The sequence below is a fragment of the Salvelinus fontinalis genome, chromosome 26, assembly GCF_029448725.1.
Source record: "Salvelinus fontinalis isolate EN_2023a chromosome 26, ASM2944872v1, whole genome shotgun sequence".
NCBI lineage: Eukaryota > Metazoa > Chordata > Actinopteri > Salmoniformes > Salmonidae > Salvelinus > Salvelinus fontinalis.
In genome coordinates, this window is record NC_074690.1 from 44,219,631 (window position 1) to 44,231,838 (window position 12,208).

The following is a 12,208-nucleotide window of genomic DNA, read 5'->3' on the forward strand; positions in this document are numbered from 1 at the left end:
CCTTAACGCAGACCACTACAAATCTAACTGGCTTCACTGTGCAGCAAACATCACTTTCTCTGCTCTCCCTGTTTTGTACCACTGCTCAAACGTTACAACATACAAACCCGTTGAGCTATTGATAAAGTTCCGATTTCAATCAGTGGGTGAGTTTCTGGCACGATCTCAGTTAAGCAATTACTCAGTACATCCAAATATAGTAATTACCCTGACTACACGTTATGAAGAGCGTCATGACCCATTGTGCATCATCCCAGTCAGAAATAAACTTCAATGAAAGGGGATTATCCGAGTATTTCTTTATTTGAACAGAATGTTTGAAACAAGGCAACAGGGAACATGTCGTCCCCCGCGAAGGATACGGCGCTCCCCTTTGTGCCAATTGCGATCACGTGACTAACAAGTTTCAGGTGTGTGACCACAGATTATCCATTATGTTAGAGCTGCCATATCTGGTCAATAATGAAAATGTTTTAAAGTGGAAGTACACCATGACAGCGCAATACACAAGGGGTGGAACAGTGGCAAAGGTACCCACAGGACAAACAGAATAATATATAACAGAATAATATACTGGGACTGCGTACCAGTCCCCAGGCTTGACATTCAAGTAAATTTGCCAGTGGCACACCGGACCAGTCCCAAGTGAAAACTGCTGGCCTGAATGAGAGAATTAGTGGCGCGGGTCAAGATCACAGGAAAGCAAGTTATGCACGCAGTATTTCAATCATGGGTGATTTTCATTTGCAGTCTGGGAAAATACCTTCTATAGCCAACCCTAAAATCTGATCGGAAAACAATGTAACCATCCCCCCCTCGATGTAATATTCCCATCCAGAAATGGGCCCAATAACATATTGGTGTGCTATTTTAGCAATACGCATCAACACCAGTCTGATGCAGCATCATGGCTAAAGCATAGGGTTGCGTCTCTGCATTATTTACCCCAATGGGCTATTCATTAGCTAGATCAGAAACTCCAAATATGTTTTTGTTGCTTGTTTGTCCTAAAATAGTGCTTTTTATAATGCTTATAAATAGTGTAATTGTGTGAATCGGGCGTTTCTAGGATTTGAAGACAATGGGGGCTTAGCCCAACACCAGTAGGGTGTCCGGGGGCATTCTCCCCCAGCAAAGATAAATTAATTTCAACAGCTAAACGCATGAATTTAGTGCACCTTCAGATGAACATTGAGATCTTTTTCAGGTAACTTGCCCTTTCCCAACTGCCACAGCAGACCCTGCCAGTACTCAATTAGAGTTGATATCTCTACTCTGGAACACTCTACTCTCTTCTCTGGAGCACATACAGTTGTAGTGTGAAGTTTACATACACACCAACAAATATTAACATTTTACGTCATTGATTTAGCCGGTGGTAACTTGTGGAATAGACTCCAGCTGGAATACGGTTTTAACCAATCACGATTAGACCCACCCGTTGTATAATATTGTAATTACACGCTGCTCCGTTGGCCGGATCCCAGTGCTTGGTAAGGTCTTGGTCCTCAGAACTCACCCAATCTCATCTATGACAGAGTGAAAAGGAGCCCTCTACAGAATACAAATATTTTAAAACATGCATCTGTGGGGGAAAATTTCAAATGAGAGAATTGTCTACTGTTATTTATTAGTGTTTTTTTAATTGATACAAATTTGTCTTGTGTGACTTAGTCATACAGCATCGGTTAGATGTCTGTCATCACTCAGCAAAATGCCTTTCACTCAGTCAGAGTCTGGATATTCTGAACTTCCAAAAGAGTTGCAAAAAAACTAGCAGGTTGAGGCAGCAGTGAATGAGGTGGAGAGGGTAGAACAGCCAGAAAGTCACAGTGAAGCAGCAGCAGAGTTAGCCACAGGTGTGTGCACGGTTGCTGGTAGATAACTAGCTAGTCTCCCTCAGCATAATTGTTTGCTAATGCTAATAAACTAGAGCTCAACATCCTTACGCTATTGGGCGTCAGTCAGATTTATTTAACAGTATATTTAGTGAATGGGCAAGCTAAGGATGCTGATATAAGTCATGATATTTAGTGTATATATTAGTGTTTATTTCTAGAGAGTGAATTTGATAGGTTTTGTTTCTGACATGCCTAGTTAAATAAAGGTTAAATAAAAAATACAACATCTGTAGCTATCTTGGCTGGCTATCCACTAGGGTAGCTATTGGCTAGCTAGCTGAGACCAAAGAGATGAGAAAACGTTTTTCTGACTGAAGCACATATCGTCTGACAGTCCCAGAGTGCCCCCCTGTGGACTGAAGCTGAACTTCACTACAACATTATAGTTAACCCTGTTAAACGTTAGAAATGTTGATGTGGTAGAATTGGCTAAATTATATTATTCATAGAGGTCTTATAACCTATTCCATTCTACAGGTAACAATGCTTGGCTCATGTTTGTTATTTCCATATAGGCTATGTAACTATTTGTTTAAAAAAAATGCCCATTATTAAATTAAATTAATTAACCACAAATCAGCCTCCTATTGAAAACCTGTGGTTTGAATTGAAGGCAGTCCATAAGCAAAGATGAAGGATATCAAGGATCTGGAAGGATCCTGTATGGAAGAATGATCTAAGATCCCTCCCAATGTGTTCTCCAATCTCGGAAAACATTTCAAAAAAGCTGTGCGGTTATCCTGGCAAGGTGAGCTTTTGAATGGCACCCCTGTTTCAATACCAATCTTTTTTCTATGTAATGGTATTAGTATAAAATATAATCTCCCAATGTTTTGGGTGCATATAAAATAGCTCTATTTTTTTGAGCAGTGTATATATAAAAAATAAAGCGAACACTTAAACAACACAATGTAACTCCAAGTCAATCACACTTCTGTGAAATCAAGCTGTCCACTTAGGAAGCAACACTGATTGACAGTAAATGTCACATGCTGTTGTGCAAATGGAGTAGACAACAGGTGGAAATTATAGGCAATTAGCAAGGCACCCCCAATAAAGGAGTGGTTCTGCAGGTGGTGACCACAGACCACTTCTCAGTTCCTATGCTTCCTGGCTGATGTTTTGGTCACTTTTGAATGCTGGCGGTGCTTTCACTCTAGTGGTAGCATGAGACGGAGTCTATAACCCACACAAGTGGCTCAGGTAGTGCAGCTCATCCAGGATGGCACATCAATGCGAGCTGTGGCAAGAAGGTTTGCTGTGTCTGTCAGTGTAGTGTCCAGAGCATGGAGGCGCTACCAGGAGACAGGCCAGTACATCAGGAGACGTGGAGGAGGCCATAGGAGGACCGCTACTTCCGCCTTTGAGCAGGAGGAGCACTGCCAGAGCCCTGCAAAATAACCTCCAGCAGGCCACAAATGTGCATGTGTCTGCTCAAACGGTCAGAAACAGACTCCATGAGGGTGGTATGAGGGCCCGACGTCCACAGGTGGGGGTTGTGCTTACAGCCCAACACCGTGCAGGACGTTTGGCGTTTGCCAGAGAACACCAAGATTGGCAAATTCGCCACTGGCGCCCTGTGCGCTTCACAGATGGAAGCAGGTTCACACTGAGCACGTGTGACAGACGTGACAGAGTCTGGAAACGCCGCGGAGAACGTTCTGCTGCCTGCAACATCCTCCAGCATGACTGGTTTGGCGGTGGGTCAGTCATGGTGTGGGGTGGTATTTCTTTGGGGGGCCGCACAGCCCTCCATGTGCTCGCCAGAGGTAGCCTGACTGCCATTAGGTACCGAGATGAGATCCTCAGACCCCTTGTGAGACCATATGCTGGTGCGGTTGGCCCTGGGTTCCTCCTAATGCAAGACAATGCTAGACCTCATGTGGCTGGAGTGTGTCAGCAGTTCCTGCAAGAGGAAGGCATTGATGCTATGGACTGGCCCGCCCGTTCCCCAGACCTGAATCCAATTGAGCACATCTGGGACATCATGTCTCGCTCCATCCACCAACGCCACGTTGCACCACAGACTGTCCAGGAGTTGGCGGATGCTTTAGTCCCGGTCTGGGAGGAGATGCCTCAGGAGACCATCCGCCACCTCATCAGGAGCATGCCCAGGCGTTGTAGGGAGGTCATACAGGCACGTGGAGGCCACACACACTACTGAGCCTCATTTTGACTTGTTTTAAGGACATTACATCAAAATTGGATCAGCCTGTAGGGTGGTTTTCCACTTTAATTTTGAGTGTCACTCCAAATCCAGACCTCCATGGGTTGATAAATTTGATTTCCATTGATAATTTTTGTGTGATTTTGTTGTCAGCACATTCAACTATGTAAAGAAAAACGTATTCAATAAGAATATTTAATTCATTCAGATCTAGGATGTGTTATTTTAGTGTTCCCTTTATTTTTTTGACAAGTGTATATATTTTTTGCTCATCTTTATCAAGGGGGCCAATAATTTGACCTGGCTACATGTACACATCAAAAGTCAGAGCTTGAAAGTTGGCTGTTTAGAATATTACAATGAAAACATACTTTTAATCTGCATAGTTCAAGACATGGCATATGGAGGTGTAGTGAGATAGCCAATGGGCTGGACAGTTCTCTTATCACTCATCTTGAAGAAAATGGATACTAAAAACGATGGAAAAAATATCAAATGATAAATGTTGAAAAAATAAAATAAATGTATACACGAAGTCAGGTTTGGACACCTACTCATTCATGGGTTTTTCTTTTTACTATTTTCTACATTGTAGAATGATAGTGAAGACATCAAAACTATGAAATAACACATGGAATCATGTAGTTACCCAAAAAGTGTTAAACAAATCAAAATAGTTTTTATATTTGAGATTCTTCATATAGCCATCCTTTGCCTTGACAGCTTTGCACACTCTTGGCATTCTCTCAACCAGCTTTGAGGTAGTCATCTGGAATGCATTTCAAGTAACAGGTGTGCCTTGTTAAAAGTTAAGTATTGGAATTTATTTCCTTAATGCGTTTGAGCCAATCAGTTGTGGTATACAGAAGATGGATAAAATCTGACCCTGAGCAAGGCCGTTAACCCACTGTTCCCCGGGCGCAGATGACATGGATATTGATTAAGGCAGCCCCCTCACCTCTGATTCAGAGGGGTTGGGTTAAATGCGGAAGACACATTTCAGTTGAATACATTGTTGTACAACTGACGTCCCCCTTGTCTTACCTGTCCTTTCCTGCAATGGTGAGTTGCTTTTGAGTTTGATGTTATTACACGCCTTCCCAGAAGAAAATCTGATTCACATACAACACTATATAGTTATCAAAAAGGAGGACCAAGGCACTATTCATGTTATTAAAATGCCTTTATTTGTATGGCATGTACATCTTTTTGATGACCAAAGAGCACCTTCTGTCTACCAAAACCTATTGTGTACCTTAGCAGTAATTCCCTTCCTCCCTTTTTTTCTATCTCGTTTTAGATGGTTAGCAGGCGGTAGTCCAAGACTTCTACATGTGTTATTCAATGGGATGTTCATAATTAGATGCTCATAGTGTGTTTGTTCATCCAGATACACCCAGCCCCCTGCAGACCTGGTGGACTGGTATGATGTTTTCCTGGATGATGAGGAGGTATGTCCACACGGGTAATACTTTCATGTTTCTCTACCTTTCACTAACTAGTCTGGCATGATCCAAACTGTTGACTCAGTTCTCTCCTCGTTGTGATGCTCAGAGCTGATTATTCACCTTTGCCTTCATTTGGCTTAATTGCCCCCCCAGTTGGGTAACTAGGTAATTCATTCTGCTGTGCTACCTGTTTTTGTCAGGGTAAGTATATTTGACCATAGTCAAACTCTGTTAACTAAAGGCATGCCCAGATGTAATCCGGACTTATTGCACAAAACAAATTTACAAAACTTGACCACTACTCCGAAATGTATAACATGGTTCCTCCCTGGCCCACCACCTCACAGATCAGTTTTTATTTTGTAAAAAATTGAAATTACAATTTTATTAGAAAATATACCTTTAACACATCAATCCTTTGCTTTGTTTGCTTCTCTCTGACACACACACACGCGCGCGTCTACTTAGCACAATTTAATAATTTCCTGGGGAGAATCTTGTTATAGATTTATCTTCTCTGTGCACCTTCAATTGGCTGGATAGTGTTTGGCAGACTGTGCAACCAGGCCAACTTTCTTGTTCTGATGCAATATTTTAACCTTACATCCTCTGACAACCTACCTAACTGGCTAATTCCCATGTTCTCTTCTTTAGATGCCCCTTGTGCAGCAGGTGAATTGGATAATGTATCTCTCAGCACTGTTGGTTTGCGTGTGTGAGTGCAAAACGGCTGTTCAGTTCTCTACCCATTCAAACCTGGTCTCTCTGTAGCTGGTGTGCACCTACCTACTTATTTACCTCCTCCACTCTGTACTTGCACTGTGGCCAATGTCTCCCTGGACTGTCGAGGAAGGAGGAAGCACAACTCTTCTCTTGAAACCTTTCTTCACTGTCCACGGATCCATCTCCATTGTTTAAAGTCGTTTTCTCTCCTTGTTTCACCTCCACCTTTACTACTCATTTTGATGCTAGTGCAGATGGTGGAGAAGAGGAAGCCACTTTAGACTATTGAGATGCACCCCAGGTTTTCTGTTATTTTGACAACATACACAATATATACAAAAGTATGTGGACACCACTTCAAATTAGTCGAATCGGCTATTTTAGCCACACCCTTAGCCGATGGTATAAAATTGAGCACACAGCCATGCAATCTCCATAGACAAACATTTGCAGTAGAATGGCCCGTACTAAAGAGCTGAGTGACTTTCAACATGGTGCCGTCATAGGATACCACCTTTCCAACAAGTCAGTTCCTCACATTTCTGCCCTGCTAGAGCTGCCCCGGTCAACTGTAAGGGCTGTTATTTTGAAGTGGAAACATCTAGGAGCAACAACGGTTCAACGGCAAAGTGGTAGGCCACACAAGCTCACAGAACAGGACCGCTGAGTGCTGCTGCGTGTAAAAATCGTCTGTCCTCAGTTGCAACACTCACTACTGAGATCCAAACTGCCTCTCGAAGCAACGTCAGCACAATAACTGTTCGTCGGGAGATTTATGGGTTTTCATGAAATGGGTTTCCATGGCCGAGCAGCCGCATGCCTTAGATCACTATGCTCAATGCCAATCGTCAGCTGGAGTGGTGTAAAGCTCACCGCCGTTGGACTCTGGAGCAGTGGAAACGGGTTCTCTGGGGTGATGAATCACGCTTCACCATCTGGCAGTACGACGGAAGAATCTGTTTTTTGCCGATGCCAGCAGAACGCTACCTACCCAACTGCGTAGTGCCAACTGTCAAGTTTTTGTGGTGCTGTTTTTCATGGTTCGGGCTAGGCACCTTAGTGAAGGGAATATTAACTAATTAATTAATTCTAGACAATTTTGTGCTTCCAACTTTGTGGCAACAGTTTGGGGAAGTCCCTTTCCTGTTTCAGCATGACAATGTCCATGTGCGCAAAGTGAGGTCCATACAGAGATGGTTTGTCGAAATCGGTGTGGAAGAACTTGACTGGCCTGCACAGAGCCCTGACCTCAACCCCATCGAACACCTTTGTGATTAATTGGAACACCGACTGCGTGCCAGGTCTAATCGCCCAACATCACTAATGCTTTTGTGACTGAATGGAAGCAATGTTCTAACATCTAGTGGAAGCCTTCCCAGAAGAGTGGAGGCTGTTATAGCAGCAAAGGAGGGACCAACTCCATATTTAATGACTTTGGAATGAGATGTTTGATGAGCAGGTGTCTACATACTTTTGGTGATGTACTGTATCTTTGTAAGAGAGCTCAGTCTAAGTACAGACTCTTGAGGACAGCCAGACAGATTAGATGCCAGCAACTATTTTTCCATTTCCCTATTATTATTTCCTATATCAGGCACTAAGCTACATTTTTATGCAAACACATGATAATGATTCATATGTGTGCATATTAAACTAGATGAAAACAGAGGTGAAGTTTCAGTACATGGTCATCACAAATTATATTTGATTTCTAATTGAGTGATGGAGGCAAGTGTTAAAAACCAGGGACTAGGAAGATAATCCTGTAAATCGCGCTGGATAAGTGTCTGCTAAATGCCAAACATTTAAATGAATGAATAAGATTCTAAATACAATCAATGCCTTTTGTACTTCTGTTTGCATCTGTGTTAATAAGGTTTTGAATACCCCCCTCCTAATGTTCTCAGGAGCTGGATGTGAAGGCCGGAGGTGGCTGCGTTATGACAATCGGAGAGATGGTCCGGTCGTTCCTCACCAAGCTAGAGTGGTTCTCCACTCTCTTTCCACGCATTCCGGTTCCAGTGCAGAAGATGATCGACACGCAGATGAAGGCAAGGCCCCGGAAGGTTCCCGAGAAGGTAGAGGAGCCGGAGGAACCACCAACAGAGGGGCGAGCAACGGAGGGCCGTAGACGCTCCAGGTAGGAAATGGAGCGCAGCCCTTACAGATAATATTTATTTTGTTGATCACATCTGTCGGCGGGATTGTGACGTTAATGCAGCTGAAATGTTGGTTTGTTTCTGGTCAGGAGCCCCAGGCGTACCCCGAGCCCCAGGAGGACTCCCAAGCGGTCGAGGAGCCGGAGCCACCACCGCGAACGAGAGCGCCACGGCCCCAGCTTCGACCGCGAGCTGGAGAGGGAACGCGACCGCCAGAGGAAAGAGCGGGACTCTGGGGATGGGAAAGGAGAAGAGCGGGAGAGGCGTCGGTCCCGGAGCGCAGACCGTACCCAGGAGCGCCGGGAACGTCGCGGGAGCCGGGAACGCAAGGGAGAGCTAAAAGACAGGGAGAAAGATGCGCATGGGGGTGTGGAGAATGACAGGAGGAAGGACAGGGAGTACCATAAAGATGGGGGCAGCGAGAGGGAGAGGTCCAAGGACAAGAGGAGCAAGGGAGAGGCGGAGGACAGGAGACAAAAAGAAGCGCGAGATGAGAGGGGTCACAGGGAGGAGAGGAAGGCCAAGCGCTCCAGTCGGAGTGCAAGCAGGGAAAGGAGACACAAGAAGTCCATAAAGCGGCAAGTCAAAGAAGAGCGCAGAGGCAAGGCTGAGGTAGGGGAGGACAAGGAGAAGTCCATAAAGCAGCAAGTCAAAGAGAGCAGAGGCAAGGCTGAGGTAGGGGAGGACAAGGAGAAGAGTAGGAAGAAGCAGTGCAGCCGGGAGGGGGAGCAACGCTCGCACAAACACAGCCGCAGTAAAGAGCGGCGCCATCGGCCACATGAGCCCAGCAACGGGAAAGACCACGGGAAACACGGAGAGCGCAAAACGAGCCAGAGCACAGAGCGATGATTGCGAACTAGTGCTGAGCCCCCCCTAGCGCAATTCACAACTCTCCCTCCATCCTTTTTCTTCCTTACATTTTTTTACTTGATCATGTCGCTTGTTTAAAATTAAAAAAAAACGTTATCACAAAATCACCTGAACTTGTCTTTGGCCAACGTAACTTTGTGTAGATCTTTCTCTGCCTTTTCATCCCTTTCTAGACCAGCGTTACTCTTCTCTCTACTGTAGTCATTTCAATCTTTATGGTACTTTGTTTTTGTGTCTGTAAAGTTCCAAATTGCTTTGTACATATGGATCTGAGAATGTTTTAAATCTTAGAGAAACCTCCAAAGGGGAATTTGTACTACGCACTGAGCCGTGCTGTATTTGGTCAATTGCTCTGTTGCATTTTGTTTTCTAATAAAACAACTTTTATGGAAGGAGAATTCTGATTGTGGTTTTGTTGATACTGTAATCCTTAACGCAGACCACTACAAATCTAACAGGCTTCACTGTGCAGCAAACATCACTTTCTCTGCTCTCCCTGTTTTGTACCACTGCTCAAACGTTACAACATACAAACCCGTTGAGCTATTGATAAAGTTCTGATTTCAATCGGCACCATTTTAATCAGTGGGTGAGTTTCTGGCATGATCTCAGTTAAGCAATTACTCAGTACATCCAAATATAGTAATTACCCTGACTACACGTTATGAAGAGCATCATGACCCATTGTGCATCATCCCAGTCAGAAATAAACTTCAATGAAAAGAGATTATCCGAGTATTTCTTTATTTGAACAGAATGTTTGAAACAAGGCAACAGGGAACATGTCGTCCCCCGCGAAGGATACGGCGCTCCCCTTTGTGCCAATTGCGATCACGTGACTAACAAGTTTCAGGTGTGTGACCACAGATTATCCATTATGTTAGAGCTGCCATATCTGGTCAATAATGAAAATGTTTTAAAGTGGAAGTACACCATGACAGCGCAATACACAAGGGGTGGAACAGTGGCAAAGGTACCCACAGGACAAACAGAATAATATATAACAGAATAATATACTGGGACTGCGTACCAGTCCCCAGGCTTGACATTCAAGTAAATTTGCCAGTGGCACACCGGACCAGTCCCAAGTGAAAACTGCTGGCCTGAATGAGAGAATTAGTGGCGCGGGTCAAGATCACAGGAAAGCAAGTTATGCACGCAGTATTTCAATCATGGGTGATTTTCATTTGCAGTCTGGGAAAATACCTTCTATAGCCAACCCTAAAATCTGATCGGAAAACAATGTAACCATCCCCCCCTCGATGTAATATTCCCATCCAGAAATGGGCCCAATAACATATTGGTGTGCTATTTTAGCAATACGCATCAACACCAGTCTGATGCAGCATCATGGCTAAAGCATAGGGTTGCGTCTCTGCATTATTTACCCCAATGGGCTATTCATTAGCTAGATCAGAAACTCCAAATATGTTTTTGTTGCTTGTTTGTCCTAAAATAGTGCTTTTTATAATGCTTATAAATAGTGTAATTGTGTGAATCGGGCGTTTCTAGGATTTGAAGACAATGGGGGCTTAGCCCAACACCAGTAGGGTGTCTGGGGGCATTCTCCCCCAGCAAAGATAAATTAATTTCAACAGCTAAACGCATGAATTTAGTGCACCTTCAGATGAACGTTCAGATCTTTTTCAGGTAACTTGCCCTTTCCCAACTGCCACAGCAGACCCTGCCAGTACTCAATTAGAGTTGATATCTCTACTCTGGAACACTCTACTCTCTTCTCTGGAGCACATACAGTTGTAGTGTGAAGTTTACATACACACCAACAAATATTAACATTTTACGTCATTGATTTAGCCGGTGGTAACTTGTGGAATAGACGCCGGCTGGAATACGGTTTTAACCAATCACGATTAGACCCACCCGTTGTATAATATTGTAATTACACGCTGCTCCGTTGGCCGGATCCCAGTGCTTGGTAAGGTCTTGGTCCTCAGAACTCACCCAATCTCATCTATGACAGAGTGAAAAGGAGCCCTCTACAGAATACAAATATTTTAAAACATGCATCTGTGGGGGAAAATTTCAAATGAGAGAATTGTCTATTGTTATTTATTAGTGTTTTTTTAATTGATACAAATTTGTCTTGTGTGACATAGTCATACAGCATCGGTTAGATGTCTGTCATCACTCAGCAAAATGCCTTTCACTCAGTCAGAGTCTGGATATTCTGAACTTCCAAAAGAGTTGCAAAAAAACTAGCAGGTTGAGGCAGCAGTGAATGAGGTGGAGAGGGTAGAACAGCCAGAAAGTCACAGTGAAGCAGCAGCAGTTAGCCACAGGTGTGTGCACGGTTGCTGGTAGATAACTAGCTAGTCTCCCTCAGCATAATTGTTTGCTAATGCTAATAAACTAGAGCTCAACATCCTTACGCTATTGGGCGTCAGTCAGATTTATTTAACAGTATATTTAGTGAATGGGCAAGCTAAGGATGCTGATATAAGTCATGATATTTAGTGTATATATTAGTGTTTATTTCTAGAGAGTGAATTTGATAGGTTTTGTTTCTGACATGCCTAGTTAAATAAAGGTTAAATAAAAAATACAACATCTGTAGCTATCTTGGCTGGCTATCCACTTGGGTAGCTATTGGCTAGCTAGCTGAGACCAAAGAGATGAGAAAACGTTTTTCTGACTGAAGCACATATCGTCTGACAGTCCCAGAGTGCCCCCCTGTGGACTGAAGCTGAACTTCACTACAACATTATAGTTAACCCTGTTAAACGTTAGAAATGTTGATGTGGTAGAATTGGCTAAATTATATTATTCATAGAGGTCTTATAACCTATTCCATTCTACAGGTAACAATGCTTGGCTCATGTTTGTTATTTCCATATAGGCTATGTAACTATTTGTTTAAAAAAAATGCCCATTATTAAATTGGTAAAATATTAGAGTTTTTATTTGTATTACTCTTTTATT

At 43.4% G+C, this 12,208-nt stretch overlaps 1 protein-coding gene across 5 annotated transcripts; it reads left to right on the top strand.

Annotated features, from left to right (window-relative positions):
• Positions 1 to 4,673: 4,673 nt before the first annotated feature.
• Positions 4,674 to 9,660, top strand: LOC129824413 (pre-mRNA-splicing factor 38B-like). Of its 5 annotated transcripts, none has more exons than XM_055884043.1 (4): positions 4,674 to 5,533; positions 6,171 to 6,231; positions 8,147 to 8,379; positions 8,488 to 9,660. In XM_055884043.1, exons 3-4 carry the CDS (start codon positions 8,180 to 8,182, stop codon positions 9,245 to 9,247), a joined length of 960 nt encoding a protein of 319 aa, XP_055740018.1. In that variant the 5' UTR covers positions 4,674 to 5,533; positions 6,171 to 6,231; positions 8,147 to 8,179; the 3' UTR covers positions 9,248 to 9,660. The 5 variants fall into 5 exon arrangements, with proteins under 5 accessions (XP_055740018.1, XP_055740017.1, XP_055740014.1 ...); XM_055884042.1 differs by having other exon boundaries at positions 4,674 to 5,519; XM_055884039.1 differs by lacking the exon at positions 6,171 to 6,231.
• The last annotated feature ends 2,548 nt before the right edge of the window (positions 9,661 to 12,208 follow it).

Bases quoted from the DNA above. Each gene is read 5' to 3' on its own strand.
- LOC129824413 (XM_055884039.1), top strand. The intron at 8,380-8,487 runs GTAGGAAATGGA...GTTTCTGGTCAG, and splicing joins GAGGGCCGTAGACGCTCCAG to GAGCCCCAGGCGTACCCCGA.